General features: G+C 44.7%; 2 protein-coding genes and 1 pseudogene across 2 annotated transcripts; 1 reads left to right on the top strand and 2 right to left on the bottom strand.

Moving 5' to 3' along the window:
* The first annotated feature begins 4,252 nt into the window (after nt 1-4,252).
* Nucleotides 4,253-15,770, top strand: LOC125340075 (microseminoprotein, prostate associated). The gene is made up of 4 exons (XM_048331534.1): nt 4,253-4,263; nt 14,680-14,919; nt 15,159-15,267; nt 15,590-15,770. The coding sequence occupies exons 2-4, from the start codon at nt 14,790-14,792 to the stop codon at nt 15,768-15,770; spliced, it is 420 nt and encodes a 139-aa protein (XP_048187491.1). The 5' UTR covers nt 4,253-4,263; nt 14,680-14,789.
* Nucleotides 7,382-7,557, bottom strand: LOC125341877 (annotated as a pseudogene).
* Nucleotides 13,618-20,818, bottom strand: Rgp1 (RGP1 homolog, RAB6A GEF complex partner 1). The gene is made up of 9 exons (XM_048331079.1): nt 20,533-20,818; nt 20,047-20,181; nt 19,552-19,688; nt 19,209-19,292; nt 18,960-19,109; nt 18,538-18,684; nt 18,182-18,309; nt 17,861-18,050; nt 13,618-16,234 (listed from the first exon to the last, which is right to left on the bottom strand). The coding sequence occupies exons 2-9, from the start codon at nt 20,160-20,162 to the stop codon at nt 16,011-16,013; spliced, it is 1,176 nt and encodes a 391-aa protein (XP_048187036.1). The 5' UTR covers nt 20,163-20,181; nt 20,533-20,818; the 3' UTR covers nt 13,618-16,010.
* Between the last annotated feature and the right edge of the window lie 53 nt (nt 20,819-20,871).

The following is a 20,871-nucleotide window of genomic DNA, read 5'->3' as shown; positions in this document are numbered from 1 at the left end:
GAACCTAGGGCCTCGTGTATCCGAGGCAGGCACTCTTGCCACTAGGCTATATCCCCAGCCCCATAAATTATATTTTTAATAAAGTTAAAAATAATTATTTGAAATACTTAAGGAATTATATATATATAATTCCTTATATTCATATACATATATGTATATATGTACATATATATATATATATATAATGTAGGGGCTGGGAATATGGCCTAGTGGTAGAGTACTTGCCTCATATACATGAAGTCCTGGTTCAATTCCTCAATACTACATATATTTAAAAAAGCCAGAAGTGGCACTGTGGCCCAAATGGTAGAATGCTATCCTTAAGCAAAAAGAAGCCAAGGACAGTGCTCAGGCCCTGAGTTCAAGCTCCAGGACTGGCAAAAAAAAAATTAGTGGGGAGGGTGGTACTAGAAATTAAACTCAAGGCCTTCTGCTTGCTAGGTAAGCACTCTACCACTTGAACCACAATCCAGCTCTTTTTTGTTTAGTTTTTTTTTCTTTCAGATAGTCTCCCACTAGATTATTTATGGAGGAGCTGGGCATGGAAGTTCAGGCTTGTAATCCTAGTTATTTGGATGGCAGAGATCAAGAAATCTAGAAGGCCAGCCAAGGCATCAAAATTTGAGACTCCATGAATAATACTGGGTGAAGTGGCACGCATCTGTTTGGGGCACAGAGGCGAGCATCTGTCATCCCCAGGCACACAGGGGAAGCACAAATAGAAAGATTAAAACCTAGGCTGGGGCTGGGAATGTGGCTTAGTGGCAGAGTGCTTGCCTAACATGCACGAAGCTCTCGGTTTGATTCCTCAGCACCACATAAACAGGAAAAGCCAAAAGTGGCACTGTGGCTCAAGAGGTAGAGTGCTAGCCTCAAGTAGACAGAAGCCAGGGACAGGGCTCACATCCTGAGTCCAAGACACACACACACACACAGACACACACACACACACACACACACACACACACACACACACACACACACACACACTCCCTAGGCTGGCCCAGGTATCAAATGAGACTGTATCTCAAAAATAAGCAAACCAAAAGGGCCTGGAGATGTATGGTTCAAATGTTATATCCTTAGCAAGTATGAGGCCCTAAATTGTGATATGGATGGTACCTGACCAAACTACCTTACTTTTTTGTTGCTGTTGTTGGCCTTGGGACTTGAACTCAGGGCCTGGGCGCTGTCCCTAAGCTCTTCTACTTAAGGCTAGCACTCTACCACTTTGAGCCACAGTGCCACTTTCAGTTTTCTGGTGGTTAATTGGAAATAGAAGTCTCACAGACTTTCCTGCCCACCTTGGCTTTGAACCGTGATCCTTAGATCTCAGCCTCTGGAGTAGCTAGGCTTGCAGGCATGAGTCACCAGTGTCTAGCTCATTACCTACTTCTTTAGCAGGAATATAAGAACCAAAGAAATAGCAGTGAGAGGCTAGTTGAGCCTGACCCTTGTTTCCCTTCTATGAGAAGCTTCTCTTTGGTGAAGAAATAAGCATTTTAAGTTGCCCCTTCTTTACCTACTCCTCCACCTCCTTTTCAGGCTCTGTCTTACCAGTTCAATGTGTTTTCCCCCCAGATAATTGTATGTTTCATGCCTTTAAAAAATGTATGCACATGTACTATAAATAGGGTTTACATTATACATATTATGCAACTTGCTCTTGTGAACTGTGGCTAGTTATTTTGCAGCTTCTCATTATGCCTGGTTAAAACTGTACATAAAAAGTCTGCCAAAGTTGGAGCCCAGCAATAGAGAGGGACTCAGTTAATCTCACTATTATGTAACCCATTAATTACTCTTACTAAGATGGATTTACATTCATATTAAGCTGAACAAGGGGATAATCATAAAGAATTTAATTCAGTGTGAGGCTGAATTTCTTCTTATATACAACAGAGATTGTCTCTGAGAGAGAACCTTTTCTTGACAGGAGAAATCACATGATAAAGACAATGTTTCAAGATGACTAAAATGGCAACAAAACATATAATATAGGTCAGAAGGAGAGACTGGGTAGCAAGGAGATTCATTAAGTAGCTAACAGAAAAGTAGTAGTATTTTAGCTCTCACTTTTTGCATGGGGAAAAGGAAATGTTTCTATCCTTCTATTTCTCCCTACTTTAACCCTGTTACATTAAAATATATCCTTGTTAAACAAAAGAGAAAAACAGAATAGTAGATTCGAAGGAAAAAATTCTAAATTACACTGGTAACAAGCAAAATGGAGAGCAACATTTATTCACTTATAAAGGCAGACTAGTAAAGTGAAAAAAAACATTTAATCAGAAGAGGTAGGGACTGGCATCTGCTAAATGGGAGAGCACTTGCCTAGCAAGCACAAGGTCCTGGAGTATGTGTGTGAGGTGGGGTGTGTATGTGTTTGTAAAAGAGATAGATTTGAATCCCAATTCTGAAATTTACTAGCAGTTGGCCTTTGCAGGACAGTCCCTGCTTCCCATCTCCAATCTCTCTGTCAATAAAATGTAGGTCTTGGAATATCATAGCTTTTCAATTTATTATTTGCTGGGTGCTTGTGGCCCATGCCTATTATCCTAGCTACTCAGGAGGCTGAGATCCAAGGATCACAGTTTGAAGCCAGCCCAGGCAGGAAAGTCCATGAGACTCTTATCTCCAATAAACTACTCAGAATAAAAACAGATGTGGTGCTGTGGCTCAAGTGTTAAAGTGCTAGCTTTGAGCAAAAGAAGCTCAGAGACAGAGTCTAGACCCAGACAGAGTTCAAACTCCAGGATTGGCCAAAAAAAAAAAAAAAAAAAAAAAAAAAAAAAGAAGGTTGAAGGAAAACTAATTCGTAAAAAAATCAAGATTGTTCTGATGGAACTGTAGATAAAGGGCTCAGAGCTCTTTACTTTGTCCCTCCCAGCCACTTTTGAACATTCATGAGCAATCGCCAGAGGACCAAGGAACTAAATCTGAGAAGTGGCTAAAGGCCATACTATTAACTCTACTATTTAATGACTCAAGGAGATGAATTTAGCAAAGGTGCCTAGAAAAATAATAATAATCTGAATAGTTGCCATAAAATCATATAAAAAGTAAATTGACTTTTGCTAAATTTAACTATCTCTCTTTGTAGGTCAAATCCCTTATCCAAATCCCAATCTCTCCTTCTGGTCTGTGCAAGTGTTAATCTAACTTCTTTATTTAAAAAAAAAAAGCGCGGGGGGTGGGGTGGGGAATATTGTGATAGAGTACTTGCCTAGCATGCATGAAGCACTGGGTGCAATTCCTCAATACAACATAAATAGAAAAAAACTAGAAATGACTCTGTGGCTCAAGTAGTAGAGCAAAAAAGAAGCTCAGGAACAGTGTCCAGGCCCTGAGTTCAAGCCTCAGGACTGGCAAAGAGAGAGGGAGAGAGAGAGAGAGAGAGACAGAGAGAGAGAGAGAGACAGAGAGAGAGAGAGACAGAGAGAGAGACAGAGAGAGAGAGAGACAGAGAGACAGAGAGACAGAGAGACAGAGAGAGAAGAATACTAATCTAACCTCTATGTAAGGCATAAATAATTCACTGGCTAACAATTTAGCTCATATCAATTTGGAGGTCCTTAAATTATTCAAAAATTGGGGCGACAGGGGGAGGGGGGAAGGGGGTATGAGGGACAAGGTAACAAACAGTACAAGAAATGTATCCAATGCCTAACGTGTGAAACTGTAACCTCTCTGTACATCAGTTTTATAATAAAAACTTTAAAAAAATTATTCAAAAATTCTTCCCTCTCAGGGCTGGGGATATGGCCTAGTGGCAAGAGTGCTCGCCTCATATACAGGAGGTCCTAGGTTCAATTCCCCAGCACCACATATACAGAAAATGGCCAGAAGTGGCGCTGTGGCTCTAGTGGCAGAATGCTAGCCTTGAGCAAAAACAAGCCAGGGACAGTGCTCAGGCCCTGAGTCCAAGCCCAGGACTGGCCAAAAAAAAAAAACCCAAACAAAAATATTCTTCCCTCTCAAGCCAAAATTTCTCCTCCATCACTGTCATTGAAGTGGAGGTTCTTACCCCGCTTTCTGAAGCTAAACCAAATAAATCTAATCCCTCCTCTACACAACCACCTTCAAGTGTTTGAGAAGAACTAGCCAGTCTGCCTTATTGTTCTTTATTCTCCCTTGCTCTTGCCTGCCTTGAAAGCTCCATGGAGATGGTCTGCTCATTTTGGGTCATTTGCCATTTCAAGGATCTAAATGCACATGGATTTTCATTTATTCATGGCTTTAAAGGACTTAAAGAGGGGTAGAGTGAAGAGAAGGTGAAGCAGAGGCAAGGTGTGATCTGAAGGACAGCACCTGCATGTATGAAAATAGCATTATGAAGCCTGGCTCCAATGACTCACACCTGTAATCCTAGTTACTAGGCTGAGATCTAAGGATGGCCATTCCAAGCCAGCTTAGGCAGGAAAGTCCATAAAACTCTTATCTCAAATTAATCAATGAAAAAAAATCCCAAAGAAACAAAACACAACCACCAGAAGCGAGCTGTGGCTCTAGTAGTATAGCATTAGCTTTGAGTGAAATAACTAAAGGATAGTACTCTAGCCTTGAGGTCATAGAATAATGAAACTCATTACAGCTAGTTAAAAGGTAGGAGAGGGAATAAGAAAGTCTAACTAGAGGGGGTGAATTTGATCCAAGTACATTATACGCATATGTAGAAATATCACAGTAGAAACTCCTTTGTACAACTGGTACATGCTATTATTTTTTTTGTCAGTCCCATGGCTTGAATTCAGGGCCTGAGTACTGTCCCTGGCTTCTTTATTGCTCAAGACTAGCACTCTACCACTTGAGTTATAGTGCCACTTCCAGCCTTTTCTGTGTATGTGGTGATGAGGAATCAAACCCAGGGCTTCATGCATACTAGGCAAGCACTCGACCACTAGGCCATATTTCCAGCCCCATATATACTAATTTTTAAGAAGATAAAAGAGACTTAAGTTAGATGACCTCCATTAAATAATGTCTAGCTTTGATAAGATGTAGACAGAGCTCCAATCTATTGTTTATCAACTGTTCTTTTCTGGCTAAACATTACATGCTTTCAGTCAATCAAACCTTTTGGCCCAAAGAAATTGATGAAGACATCTAAGAGGTGACTGCAAAGACTCAAGGTACAGTGAAATGGGTATCAATGACATGAGTAAATGATAGCATCCTGCCACCAAAGCTTGCAATCTAACCAGATTTCAGGGAAATAAAAGCCTCACTATTACAAATTTAGTTATATCCCCAAGGTGACATGCAATATCAATATTAGAACAAAAGCTTCATTCGTCATTCCTCATGCTACCTGCTCTATGTTCCACTATCAGGTCTGTGTATCTTCTGACCTGAGTGCTCCAGGGGATAGGGAAGAAGTAGGACTGAGTCCTTAAGGCAAAAGTAACCCAGCATAGCCACTGTCCATGATGCCATGGGAGTACTGAGTCTTTATGGTTTCCTGTGCTCCAGTTGTCCTGGTAACCTGAGGCCTCCCTATTTGTGTTGGCATCATGAGACCAAGAGCGGAAGCAAAGCTGGAGTACCAGAACGATGTAGCAGTTATGCCACAGGAGGGTCAAAACTAGGGCATAAACGTTTCCTGGTTGGGGGTGGAAGAGAGTGTTGTAAAAGTCAGATCTCTGGATTCCACCTCCTGCACTCCTGAGTGCTGTCTCTCCCTCTCTCTCTCCTTCTGATTATTTTTGAGGTAGGGTCTCACAACCCACCTATGTTAGGTTTCCTGTTTTAGCTGAGATGACTCAAGTGCGTGCCACCATGCCTAGCTACTGGTTGAGAAGGGGGTCTCACCAACTTTTTGCCTGGTCTGGCTCTAACTACAATCCTCCCAATCTGAGACTTGTAACTAATTAGAATTACAAGCATGAATCACTGGTACCCAGCCAGTGAGGCCTTTTAAAGTTTTGTTTTTAGGATATGTGATAGGAGCATATAACCCTGATCTTCCTCTTCTAAAAAGCCTTCAGTAAAAATTGACATTACAATATAGGGCTTTGAGAGTTGGGTTTGAGGGTTCTCCTCAATTGTTTAAGGCTGGCTTCTACACAAATCTGAGTATTGTTCTATATTCTTAACCTTTCTTCCTGTTTTGTAGTGCTGAGAACTAACTCAAGGCTTGGTGCATGCTAGGCATTTATTCTACATCCCCAGATCTTCACTATGTTTTGATAAGCGTTCTGAAGCAGCCAAGGCAGATGTGTGAGAAGATATTAATTCCCACCATTCAGAGTTACACTGTATAACAGTAGATACTTGCTGCATCTTGCTAGCTGAATCTAAATTAAAATTTTTTAACAGTGAACAAATGCAATCACGCTATTCAGTATACACTATGAGGAAAATGACCTTTGTAACTTTTGGGCAGGGCTGGGAGGGGGGAAGTTGGGGAAAGCAAAGGATGGGGTGACATTGTTCAAAAAAGAAATGTGCTCATTGCTTGACTTATGAAATGATAGCCCCTCTGTACAACACCTTAATGAAATAAAAGTATAGTAAAAATTTTAAGCCCAAACAAAAGAAGATATAGATAAAGGAAATTGTTTCTGTCTCACTAGCCAAATAGCAAGTGCTTACTAGCTACATATAGCTAGCTAATGTTTATTGATTAGACAGCTCAAAAAGAGAACATTTCCATCATCACTGAAATTTCTGTTGGATAGTGTTGTTGAAAAGAGAAAGCTTAAACCAATAGCTAATGGAAAGCAATTCCTTTTCAAATCTTTTAAGAGCCGCCACACTGAAAAATTAATTCTCTCATATATTTTTTTTTGAAGAGCAGAATTTAAGGGGAAAAGTAGATGAGCAAGAACAGACTCTAGCATCATGGCTATCCAGTAAACAAAGCTAACTAGATAAGACCAGAATAGGAAGTCTCCCCTCAGGAGGAAGCAATCCATTCCATTCAGTAGACTGGATGGATATGGATATGGATATAGATATTTATGGATATGGATATATAGCCATATATATCCTAATATATACATATCAAATATATATATATATCCTAAAAGCCTTTGAAGTACCTAGTTTTAAATTTATTAAGAAAAGAACAATTTAAAGCTGGATGGTCATGCCTGTAATCCTAGCTACTCAGAAGGCTGAAATCTGAGGACTGTGGTTTGAAACCAGCTGGGCAGAAATGCCCTCGTGAGACTTTTATCTCCAATAAACTACTCAAAAAAGCTGGAAGTGGCACTGTGGCTCAAGTGGTAGAGCACTAGCCTTTAACACAAAGAGGCTCAGGGACAGCACTGAGGCTAAGTTCAAGCCTCAGGACTGGAAACAAAAATGAAAGAAAGACCAGAATCTCATAATTGCATTTGTAAACAACCAGTTTCATTCCCTTGGGGGGGGGGGGGAGGGTAACTTCACTGCTCTTAAAGGTACTGCAATACTAGGTTGATGTGTGGAGTGGACAAAGGAAGTCCCTATCCTATTAGCCTGCTCCAAAAATCCATTTATACTCTTTAGAGAACATATCAGATGCTAAGCTGATAAGCACATATACTACACTTGATCTTAAAGGGACTGAGACATTTTCACAAATGGAATTTTAAGTCACTATTACCACAAATAGTAGTGACTGCTGGAAAAACGAAAGCATATAGGTAGATAGGGGAGTTAGTGACAATGATAGTTAAATGGACATTCATTATTGGTTGTGGGAGCTATCATAAATATAATCAATTGTAAGCAGAAAAATAAATATTTGATAAGAATAAATTCTAATGATCTAGAGCCAGAGTAGAAAAACTTCAATATAGACTACTAATGAAAAACTGACTAAACTTGCAATCAGTTCACCATGAAATAATCTTTCCTATTCTCTAAAGATATATGAGTTGTTTGGATACAGTAATCATATGGAACTCTGGCCCTTTACTCACGTTCCTACCATTCAGCCTTACACACCTGAAACTCAACTTCCTTTATGAAGTCTCTATGTCTTCATAGGCATGGCCCTCTCCTCTTATCTTTCTTCACTGAATACAGAGTAACAAAGGAAGCTGTCTACCAAACTTCTATGAATTTATCCATTTCCATTTCCATTTTCTACCACCATGTATTTTGCTTGATAATATATCAATATACATGCTGAATATATATGTATATACTTATATATTCATATGATGGCTTATGATTCTGTTATCTGTATGTGTGTGTACATGACAAGATTTATGCACACAAGTAGGTGTTTTTCATGTTTATATATCTAATACTTTGCAAATTGTCACTTTATTCATACATCTTTCATTTCTTTTCACTTCAATCTTTTTCCATTAGTTTCAGATAGCATGTAAAATGGAGGTAATAAGCCAAACACCAGTGGCTCATGCTATAATTCTAGATACTTAAGAGGCTGAGATCTGAGGATCATAGTTTGAAACCAACCTAGGCAGGAAAGCCTGTGAGACTCTTGTCTTCAATTAACTACCAGAAAAGCCAGAAGTGGAGTCTTGGCCTAGTAGTGTAGCACTAGCCTTGAGCACAAAAAGTAAGGACAGTGTTCAGGCCTTGAGTTCAAGTCCCAGGACTGGCACTCACAAAAACATAGAGGTAATAAAGTTTTTGGAAAAGAGAATTATCTCTGAGTTTGTAGTTTCAGCTTAAATACAATGTGAATAATAAAGAATTGAAAGGAATATATATGCCCATGTCAATCAACCCTTTTATGCTGAAACAACAACAAAAACTATGTGCACATATGTGATGGCATTTTTTTTCTGTCAGCATTTAAGAATCTGGCACCAGGACTATGAAATTCACTGCACAGTGCCTAGTAAAAAACATCAAGCTTACATTGTCACTCAACAAACTTTATGACATGTCATGTTTCTGGACACAGAATGCTGGAGGACTGAAAGAGATGTGAATTTGAAACTACCTTTAACACTAAAAATAATGAAAAATAAGCATCTTTTACTGTATCTAGAAAAAGAAAAGGTTACTGCTTTGGTGAAAGTAAGCATCATGGAGCTCAGAAACAGTAGAGTAAGAAAATGGTGCTAGAACAGGAAGGAAGGCAGAACTGGACCGTACAGAATAAACAGTCAAAGCCTAGCCTTTTCAAAATCCGAGGTCTCATCAAAGAAAAAGAAAAATTTAAACAAGAGAGTGTTAAAGGTGGAAAACAGCCAGAATGGGCTGTGGACTTAAAAAAAAAATAGTGAAGAAGTAGTGGTGTATATTGGCAGAAAGCAGAGTAGAGATGAGAGGAAGGAGAGAATTTATAGTGGAGGAAGTCAGTGTGAAGTTTTCCTCTAAAGATGCCCAGCAGAGCAAAAAGGAATGAAGGGAAAGGCCATTGGGAATAAGGCAGAACTAGGGTAGAAACAGCATGGGAGAAAGCAATAAGGTCTGAAGTAGAGAATTGTCTTTTTTTCATTAACTGACCCAGATTTCCTCATTTGGAACCAAAGACAACTGCAAAGTTTAAGGATCTTTAAAATAAATATATGTAAACTGCCTGTGGCCCAATATAGCACCAATCATAAAAATCACGATAATTAGTATCACTGTGACAAATACCAAATACTATTTTAAACATCAGGTTGCTATATTGTAGAAACACCATCATTAATTAGCTTTATTTTTAGAAACTTTAGTTACATACCTATCCATACAAGATAGTAAGTACCCTAACAAAAATGATACAATTATGAGTTGTCTGTATATAATGGAATGGGGATGCCTCATTCCAAGAAATGTTTTACTTGGCTCAAGACACCCAGGAAAGGTAAAAGGGGAGGGGGGCTCAAAGTTAAAAATAAAGATAGAGGGCCTGGGGATATAGCCTAGTGGCAAGAGTGCCTGCCTCGGATACACGAGGCCCTAGGTTCGATTCCCCAGCACCATATATACAGAAAACGGCCAGAAGTGGTGCTGTGGCTCAAGTGGCAGAGTGCTAGCCTTGAGCGGGAAGAAGCCAGGGACAGTGCTCAGGCCCTGAGTCCAAGGCCCAGGACTGGCCAAAAAAACAAACAAACAAAAAAAATAAATAAAGATAGAAAGATGTAGAGGGAAAAACAGAAGAGCCATATTACTGACCAGAACTGAGACACTGACAACACAGAATTGAGTGCAGCCAATGAGGGAGACCTGGCACAAAAAGTAACAAAGGAAAAGACCATATACCTAACCTTAATAGCCTGAGCTTAGGTCCATAAATTAAATATTGAGTCCGATTTGTCCATTTTTCTTTTTTTTTATTGTGGGTTTTTTTTTTTTGGTGGTGGGACTTAAACTCAGGGCCTGGGCTCTGTCACTGAACTCTTTGCTCAAGGCTAGTAATCTACCACTTTGAGCCACTTCCATTTTTCTGATGGTTAATTACAGATAAGATTCTCATGGACTTTCGTGCTTGGGCTGGCTTTGAACCAAAATCCTCAGATCTCAGCCTCCTGAGCAGCTAGAATAACAAGCGTGAGCTATCCGCAGCCAGCTAACTTTTAGATTTTTTTGTTCAAGTTTTTCTTTTAAAAATTCAACAAAATTACTTAAATTATGGCCAATGTAGCATGCACTTTTAAATGACTATAAATAAAATGAGCAAATCATTGCTTCTCAATTTTTTACTCCTCAAATATTTGAATGCTTTTTTGCTCCAAGTCTGGATATTCTACCACTTGAGCCACAGCTCCACTTCTGGCTTTTTTGGCAACTATTTGGAGATAAGAGTCTCACAGAGGCTGGGAATATGAGTGTTTGCCTTGTATACATGAAGCTCTAGGTTCGATTCCTCAGCACCACATATATAGAAAAGGCCAGAAGAGGCGCTGTGGCTCAGGTTGGCAGAATGCTAACCTTGAGCAAAAAGAAGCCAGGGACAGTGCTCAGGCACTGAGTTCAAGCCCCAGGACTGGCAAAAAAGAAAGAGTCTCACAGACTTTGCTGCACCTACTGGCTTTCAATGGCGGGGATCCCCAGATCTCAACCTCCAGAATAGCTAAGGCTTATAGGTGTGGACCCCTGCCACAATTTCTCACTTACACCCGCGGCTCTTCCTATCAGAGATAGCCTTATTGTATCAGCGAGGCCATGACACTGTATTTCTCATTCTGGCATGAAAAGCCTTTGTTGGCCTTGTCACAAACTAGGACTGTCACCTCTTGTTACTACTCCTCGAGCACTTCTCTTGCTGTCCATTCACTGCCTCTGGCCAGGCCTGTCCTCTGGCATCTTCCTTCCTGCTGGGGAATTGCTTGCAGAAGCTGTCCTATACACCCACCTTGGCATGTTTCCTTCCTGGTCCAATGAACAATCTCCCTTTCCTTTTAGGCCTCACTCACTATCTTGCTGTCTTCCCCTGGCCCCTTTTCCTCTCTATGCAAGCTTTCTGGGCCTTTTTCCTCGCTCCGTGAAGCTCTCTTCCACCTGTCCTCCAGTCACCTACTGTATTCAGCCAGTTTGGCGTTTCTCATTGCGTTCTGCACTGCCTGGGTAGAAGCCCCCTCAGAGAACCCCTTCTTCCATAACTCACCCCAGCTCCCACCCCAAATCGCCCTGGGTGGCAATCCCCCAAAGGCTGCATTCTCCTTCCTGGCCGCGGAGGGGAGGGAGGTGGGGGTCGGCTGTGACTCATCGGAGGGTGGCCGGCTGGGGGCCCGGAATGTGCTCACTTCCTCACCCCGCGCACCTGCCCCTGCCCGCACCACTGGAGGGCCGCCCAGCCCGGCCTCCGGCGGATGTTTTCCTATCCTTGCGCGAGCAGCGCGCGCCAACACCGGGCCTCCAGCTAGGCCAGTCCCAAATGACTGCTTCTCCAAGACTGGCTAACCATGGACACCCCACTACATGGCCATGCCAACCAGCACCTCCGCGCAGTAGCCCCCCTCCCCAACTTTCTAGGAGAGAAATCCTGCTCAACCCATTTTCAGAAGCCCGACTCCTCTTAAATGACTACCCAATTTCCTGTCCAGGAGGCTAACCTAGACTTATGTGCCCTTCACCAGTGCCCCCAAGCTCCTTCCCCACTTAGCTACTTCCTCCTGAATTGGCCCAGCAGATTGCAGGAACAAAAGGTAGAACCACAGAACACTCAAAGGACTTCTGGGATAGCCTTCCAGCCAGAAGACCAGTCAAAGGCACACATCAGCCAACCCATCTTGACTTTTCCATTGTTTCTTGGCACTCCTCAGCGTATCTTACTCCCTCAGAGTATCTTACCTTTTTTGTTTTCCTTGTGCTGTGGGTGGAATTCTGAGCTTCAACCACACTAAGCATGCCCTCTACCACAGAGCTATCCTCCTATCCAAGAGAAAAGGTATCTTGGAAGAGGACAGCGAGGGGTTGAGGTATACCGGTACTTGTTTCTGAATGAAGGTGACAGGATGGCCCTCTGAAAAATTCTGCTAGAAGTAGTTGTACCTGATGCCCTAGGTGACAGAGAGTCTTGGAGTAAAATGGGACTAGAGACTTAGGCTGGAAAATAGAATATTCTGTGAGTAGGAGGGAAATGGCTGGCCCATTAATAGCTGGGCCTTTGAAACATGGTAAGGTGAAAGAAATCCAGTTTGACTGGGGCCCTCAGTACCAGAGATGACTAGCAGAGTCAAAAAGGAGAACTTGAGAGATCATGTAAGTGGGAATGGGGGGAAACATGCATCAGAATCCTAGAGACTGCTAATGGAGTGAATGAGGATGAACATGATTGAAGTAGTTTATTTATGTGTATAAAAAATAGAACAATGAAGTCTGTTTTAAGTTGGGAGTAGGTGGCATGGGAGAACAAGAAGGGATATGTTTGATTGAGATACACTGTGTTTGCATGGAAATGTCCCAATGAAACTCCCTTTTCACAATTAATAAATGCTTATTTAAAATGTGTTTTAAAATCTTAATGAGGGCTGGGAATATGGCCTAGTGGCAAGAGTGCTTGCCTTGTGCCTTGTATACATGAAGCCCTGGGTTCAATTCCCCAGCACCACATATATAGAAAATGGCCAGAAGTGGTGCTATGGCTCAAGTGGCAGAGTGCTAGCCTTGAGCAAAAAGAAGCCAGGGATAGTGCTCAGGTCCTGAGGCAAGCTCCAGGGATGGCAAAAAATTAAAAAAAAAAAAAAAGATTAAAATCTTAATGAAAGAGCCAGATACTGGTGGCTCATGCATGTAATCCTACTCCAGAGGCTGAGATCTGAAGATCGCTATTTGAAGCCAGCCTGGTAGGAAAGTCTATGAGACTCTTAAATTAACCACTAAAAAGCTGGAAGTGGAGCTATGAGCTCAAGTGGTAGAGCACTAGCTTTGAACAAAACAGCTCAGGGACAGCATTCAAGCTTTGAAATCAAGCCCCAGGACTGCAAAAAAAAAAAAAAAAATCAGAAGAAAAAGCAGACAGTGTCTTAAAGTTAGGTGGATAAAAAAAATGCTACCTCTTCCCAGGGTAGAGCAGTTACTGACATAGGTAAAACAAGTTTATCAGCAATATCCTTTCTCAAACTGGACATTTGGAATTCAAGAATACAAGGACCCAAACCAAAACACTCCTGGTAGACATGACGTGGAATATGATGAGTCCAAAGGGTCTGAAGTTGGTTGGGAGAGAACAGCCCCCAGCAGAAGCCCCCAGCTGTGCACAGAGCTGCTGTTTGCTCAATGTCATTCAGATAAAAGGTCATTTATTTATCTGTGAGCTTTAGTACCAACCACAGTGGCTAATATTTTCTGAGGGTCATGTGCCAAAGATGGCACAGAGAACATTCCACCTGCCTCATTAACAAGTAAAAATCACTATTCTGGATTTATAGATGAGGAAAAAGGATAAGAGAGGTGAAGTAACTTGCCTGATGCACATGGCTACTAAATTGGGTTAAGACCTGAATTCAAGTAGTCTATATCTATAAAGTCATCATGGCTCTTCTAGAACCTGTAGGTAACTCAAAGGAAGATGTCAAAGGATAAATTCTTTCTTTGTTCCATCATAAGGAAAGAGGGTGCCCCTGTGAAACTGGGCTGATTCATCCTGTTAGGACACTTAGAGATGCTCCTTTTTGAAGGGAGGAGGGGCAGAGACATCCCAAGGGATGAGACAATGGAGAGTCCATCTCTGAGATATCTGAGGAAAAAATAAAGAATGACCCTCATCTCCGAGGTAACCCTGTATCTCAGATGCATCAGAAAAACTACAACGATGTGAAGGAAACACTCTCCACTACAGATGCCTGCTCCTCGCTCTCCTGGAGCTTCTGGCCACCGCACCCTGTTGCAACTCCTTGGTTTGGCTAGGGCACAAGATTAGCCATCCCCAGGAAATGCCTCCCTCCGGTCCAGGCAGGGATCCCAGCACACAACACTAGTGGTGGTAGTGGGGGACTGGGGGGGGGGGGAGGGAAGGAAGGTCGGTGGAAAACTTCCTCTCTCTAGGTCAAGGAGTTCTGGGGACCACCAGGGGCCTCACCCCTCCTCCCACCTCCTTGCTGGGGAAGTGCCCAGTCCAGCACCCCTTCCACAGCCACCTCCCTCCCCTCCCTGCTCTTGCAGTGCTGGGCATGAATCAGCTCTCACAGCTTGTTAAAAAGCTAGACCTCTTGTTTTCATGCCCTCACCTCAGGAAACAGAGTTGTAGGGCTTCCAGCTCTACTCAGCAGGGGGCCAGGGTCCTCACTTTATAAACATCCCCAGCCTATGAGAGCAGAGGGGCACAGAGATGGTATGAGACAGAAGACACTAACAACTCAAGGAGCAAAGAAAGCCAAGGAGACAAGTCCAGAGTAAAGAACAGAGCAGCAGCAGCAGAAGAAGCCAAGAAGAATCTGACAGGGCTGAAGACAATGGCCCTAAGGATGCTCTGGGCTGGACAGGCCAAAGGGATCCTGAGAGGCTGGGGGATCATCTGCTTGGTGGTGTCTCTGCTTCTGCAGCATCCAGGAGTCCACAGCAAGTGTTACTTCCAAGCTCAAGGTAAAGTGGGACAAAGTATTAGGAACGGATTGGGGTTGGGTGGGGCAGAGACAGGGGCAAGGACTTAGAGATAAACCTGCAGCAGAATGTCCAGACTCTCTTGAGCTGTGAACTGGGAAAGAAGGGCTACCTAAGGAGGCAGTATGTGCTAACTCCCTCCCCAGAATGGAAGAAGGGACTGTCTGTTGCCACCACTGCCACACTGCCACACGCATGTAATGTTTCTCATTCTTCCCCAGCCCCCTGTCACTATGAAGGGAAATACTTCACCCTGGGTGAGTCCTGGCTCCGCAACGACTGTTTCCATTGCACCTGTCTGCATCCTGTTGGTGTGGGCTGCTGTGACACGTGAGTGACCAAGAATGGCCAGAGGGAATGACTGGGATGTGAGTGGCTGAGGGATGGCCAGGGAGTGACTAGATTTCTGTGAGATAAAAACGAAGAGAAGAGCAACCTAAGACTGGCTAGACCTGAAGTACCAAGGAGAGTGAGATCAGGCCCTGGAGTGTGGAAATTCAAGGTAGATCTTATATGATTGGTAAGAGCTTAGTTGGGAGAGGGGGACCAGGAGACACAGAGGAGGATATGGGAGAGGGGGGGTCATGAGAGGGAATAGGGGTCTCCAAGGGTAACTTTTCACTGTGCTCTTCCCCATCCCTGGTTCTCCCAGGTCTCAGCATCCCATTGACTTCCCTGCTGGGTGTGAGGTGCGTCAGGAGGCAGGAACCTGCCACTTCTCCCTGGTGCAGAAATCTGACCCTCAGCTCCCCTGCAAGGGGGGAGGGCCTGACCTAGAGTGGGGCTCAGCTAACACCCCTGTTCCTGGAGCTCCCGCTCCCCACTCTAGCTAAACTCAACTGATCACCCATCTGCTGACTGCTCACAGCTCACTGCTGCTGCCACTTCCAGGGAAACCACTAGCAGCTGCCAATTTATTCTGAATAAATAAATTAATGCTACAGCTGAAAAGCCTGCCTGTCATTCTCTGTGTCTTTGGGCCCAGGTGGGAAAAGTGGGCCCCGGTAGAGTCCAGGTGATAAGTTCTGAGTATCTTGAACAAGTCAGTGTCACAGTGGGCAGGTAGACTGGTTTCAAATGGTTATGGTGCTGGTGCTTGGGCCTGGGGCAGCATATGAAGCCAGGGTGGGGCTCGTAGGCAGCACCTTAATGGGGAGGTCCCAGCTGAAGGTGTCTACAGGCACTTGCTCAGGACCTGTCCAGGTAGCAGGTTCAGATTGTTCCACAGGGGGCAGGAGTACCAATCCTGGTTCTCGAGATGTTACAAATTCAAAATGCAATCTCCACTTCAGGGACACTGTAAAAGCAACAGAGGCAGAGGTATTAGGAGTTTCCAGGTATAATGATTCACAACAAGGAGCTAGAGATGGTGATCAGGAGGTTTGGGGCCAGCTTGGACAAAGTTAGTGAGATGCTCCTGTCTCAAAAAAATAAGCCAGGGGGGCTGGGGATATGGCCTAGTGGCAAGAGAGCTTGCCTCGTATACATGAGGCCCTGGGTTCGATTCCCCAGCACCACATATACAGAAAACGGCCAGAAGTGGCGCTGTGGCTCAAGTGGCAGAGTGCTATCCTTGAGCAAAAAGAAGCCTGGGACAGTGCTCAGGCCCTGAGTCCAAGGACCAGGACTGGCCAAAAAAAAAAAAAAGCCAGGCACAGTAGTAAATGCCTGAAACCCAGCTATGTGGGAGGCATAGGTAGGAGAATCATTGTCCCAGAACAGCTCAGACAAAAAGACCCTATCTAAAAAGTAACCTTAAGCAAAATGGATTGAAGATGCAGCTCAAATGAAGAGGGCTTACCTAGCAAGTGTGAAGCTTTGAGTCCAAACTCTAGTTTAAAAAAAAAAGTTGTGGGGGAAGCAAAGAGGAATAAAACCAATTCTTGTATTTGGGAAGAAGTCACAGGTCAGGAGCTACTATGGAGCTGTAATTAAAAACTGGTAGAAAGAGAGAAGGAAATCTGTCAGGTGCCAGTGGCTCTCTCCTGTAATCCTAGCTATGCAGGAGGCTGAGATGTGAAGATCACAGTTCAAAGCCAGCCTGAACAGGAAAGTCTGTGAGACATTTATCTCCAAATAATCACAAACACAAAAGGAAGGAAGGAAAGGAAGGAGGGAGGGAGGGAGGGAGGGAGGGAGGGAGGGAGGGAGGGAGGGAGGGAATGAAGGAAGGAAGGAAAAAAGAAATCTGAGTCATGTGCTAGTAGCTCACACCTATCCTAGCTACTCAGGAGGCTGAGATCTGAGGATCAAGGTATGAAGTTAAGTCCATGAGAGAGTCTCTTATCTCTAATAAACCACCCAAAAGCTGGAAGTGGAGCTGTAGCTCTAGTGGCAGAGCACTAGCCTTGAGCAAAAAAGCTAAGGGACAGCGCCTAGGCCCTGAGTTCAAGCCCTTATAACCAACACAAATACACACACAGGGAAAAAAAATCTGTTGTGTTGACGAGACATGAATTCAGGATAGGAGTTTTGTTAACTGCCTAATAACCCAAGAATAGAACAGTCAAGACCATGTTGCTTGGGATGGAGGAATGGCTCAAGTGGTAGGTAGGGTACCTGCCCAGCAAATGCAAGGCCTAGAGTACAAACCTCAGTACTAAAGATGAAGTAGCTCTAAGTAAGTGTGCTTAGAAAGAACACATCAGTGCATTGATGTGCTTAGATATAAGAAATCAGAACATCAGAGGTCCCAGTAGATAGGGAAGGAGACGGAGTTCTACACAGCTGTTCGAGTTTAGGAGTTAACAAAGGAGTAGAGGTTGAAGGTCTGAGAAAGTATGAAAGGTGAGAGGCTGGATGTGGGTATATCTGGAAGTGTGTTAGAAGTAAGGACCCATTACACTATACCTGAGTGCAACATTCAATATCCTCCTCTCCCCCCCCCCCTTTCTCCCTTCTTCCATAACAGTCAGGATCTCACCAATGGCAGTACAGAAGCCCGGGGTAGAGCTGAGAGGGATGGGGAGAGAAAAGCTTGTTCTAGTTGTATGTAGGCAGGACTCCTGGTGCCGGGCATGAGTCACATGGGACACAGAGGGGGCACCCCCTGCTCCCCGCCGCCGCTGATATTCAGGCTGCACACGTTCTTCAGTCTGTAAGCTTACTGAAAACTGGGAACAAGAAGAGAAGTGCATGCTAGTAGGCATATGGAAATGTAGACTGTAGCCCATCTTTCCCTTTCTACACACCACTCCTTCTATCAGAGCTTTTTAGTACCCCAGAAGGTCTGCTCCTTTCTCACCTGCAAGCAAGCTACAGTTCCTTCTCCTAAGTTTAAGGTCCCCACCACGTCCTCGCCAAGTCTGTACACAGATTTGAAGATGCCAAATGTTCCAACTTTCCCTCGGCCATCACTGATATTGTAGAGGTCTGGGGAGAATGAGATATTTTTTGTAAACCTGGAGTCTATACTGGGAAATGTCTAGGATTGGGTCTCAGAAGTCAAAAGGTGAGGCTTTTCTTTAAAACTAGGGGTGGGGAGAAATCAATGGGTCTATGAAAGTATATGGTGGTTAGAAAACCTGATCTCTGAGACAGGAGTACTTTGAGAGGAGAGATGGGATAGGGAAAGTCTGTGAAAAAAAAAAAAATCCGTACTGAGGCTGCGGCAGGATGTGGCAGCCATGAGGCGCTCCCCAGCCAGCTCAGCCAACCATGAATCCTTCTTCCCACCTTCATCCTCTTCCAAGAATGGGCTGGATGGGGCTACAGCCTCATCCTGGGGAAACCGGACATCTTGAAGGCCTAAAGACAGAATGAATGCAAAGATAATGCTGGGAGGGAACAGAGATGACAAAAGAAGTTAGACTCCAACTCCGAGAAGGCTGAAGGTAAGGAGAGCCACAACTGAGGCTAGCTACATCTTGACCTAGACTCCAGAACCCCTCCCTATCTCCACTCCTTAGCACCTTCCTTAAGACCAGAGTGCTTCCCTGAATCCCCTCCTGCAAGCCTGCTTAAGACTATTTCTGCTTTGGCAAGCCATTACTCCAACCTTTACCTCCAGGAACCCTACTTACCAGTCAGCACAAGAACCCTTAAAGGGACTCTGAGTAACGTGATGGGTGAGTTGACACGCTGGCAGCCAATGGTCAGTTTGTAGACATACTTGACTGACTGACCCCGAAAGGAAGGTGGTCCCTCTACGGGCAGCACTTCACTGTAGGAGTCTGGTTGGGAAGCAGTAGTCAGGGCAGCTAGAGGTAGTCAGAGCAGTCCTCCCTCCAGAAGACTTAGAAGGCAATTCAGGGATAGGGATAGTCACTCACATGATTTGGACTCTCCAGGGTCTAGCCTTAGGTCACAAAATAGAATTTTTGGTGGAGTAGAAAGGATACATTGACCCCTCTCACCTACAATAGACAGAAAGACTGCAATTTAATGACTGTTAATCCAGCTATGCACAGGTTGGCACAGCCAAGTAGAAGCAAGGAAAGACTGCCAACTGTTTCTATGTGATATGGAAATACAGGCTTATAGCCTCGGAGAAACAGTTACCTCCCCCTATGTCCCAGAAGTGACAGAGACTATGACATACAAGAACTTAACTTGACTCTTGGGTGATAATGACTCCACACACAAACACCCCCAAATGAATGTTCCCTTGCAAACCTCGGTGTGGCAGAAATACAGTCTGGCTGTCAGGCTGGACATCTGGCTGACTAGAGTCAGGGGGAGGCAATGCTACACGGCTCTCACTGGCATGGAACTGGCAGTGGATCTGGGCACTGGCCCAGGCCAGAGCTTCACTGTAGGAAGAGGAAAGGGTGACATCAGAAAGAAGTTCCTGGCCTTACAAATGGTTTCCTAATCTCTCACACTGATAAGCCCAAGAAAATTAGGTGACTATCCAAGCGATCGGGAAACCAAAGAGAAGCATTAAGCAAAAAGAAGTATACCGTGGGTACAAAGGGGAATAAGGAAAAAGAGAGTGGCGAGTAATATTTTCTACATCTTCTGTTACACAGCCCCTTTCTTCAATGAGGTCACCACAAGCAGGGTATTAAGTGGTTGTGTGTAGCTACAGGACAAGAGCTTTGGCTTAGCATCAGAAACAGCAGGCTTCCTCCACAGAAGGGTTACCATCTTCAGAACCATTATCCCCACCTGGAGGCAGAAGTGGCCGTAGGTGGGAGGGGGTTAGTGACGGTAACCACACACTCCAGCGCCTCCCCTGCCAGAAATACAGGACCCCGGCTCAGCTCGGCTACCACTTCAATCATGTCAGCTCCCAAATTCGATCTAGACGGAAACAAGAGATCGAGATCGGCACTAAGGCATGGAGGAGGGGGTGTCTGGGCTCCGGAGACCAAGAGACGAGGCATTTCTTTAAAAGCCTCAGTGACGGGTAGGGCGGCCAGTGGCGACAGGCAGCACCCAGACCTGATGACCCGACAAGCGGGGTGAAGGGGGTATTGGTATCTGCAGACTCCGTACTGCCCGGGGCAGGGTGCAGCGCGGCGCCCGACTCCCACCCCTTTAGCGCGAGGCTAAGTCCGCCCGCGTCCCCAGCCCCCGAGCTCCAAAGCCGGCCTTCTTCCCCACTTCCCTCAGGGCGCCACGTCCCAGCCCAAGTTCACCGCCGTCTGTCACCTGGCACCGTCGGAGCGCGGGGTCTCAGCATACGGAGACCCTCACCTGCCTACCCCTCTGGGCCCGGCTAGGTGCGCAGCCGCGTCCGACGCTTCGGTGGCGCGGTGAGAGGCGGGACTTCCTCTCCGTCCCCTCCCCGCCCCGCTGAGGAGCCCCTTCCGACCGGAAGCTCCCAGCTGGCTGGACCAGAAAGGGTCCGGGTCTTCCCGAGTCCCTGAGCCCCGCTCGGCTAGCACCAAGGAGCAGGCGCTGCCCCGTGCCGGCGGGACCCAGAGCCTAGTCCTGGAGCGGGCTGATGCCTCGGACGAGAGGCGGGGCCACGGGCGCCTGGAGCTCCCG

The sequence above is a fragment of the Perognathus longimembris genome, chromosome 1 (assembly GCF_023159225.1).
Source record: "Perognathus longimembris pacificus isolate PPM17 chromosome 1, ASM2315922v1, whole genome shotgun sequence".
NCBI lineage: Eukaryota > Metazoa > Chordata > Mammalia > Rodentia > Heteromyidae > Perognathus > Perognathus longimembris.
The sequence above is the reverse complement of the archived record's forward strand: the minus strand, read 5'-3'. Positions and strand labels throughout refer to the sequence as shown.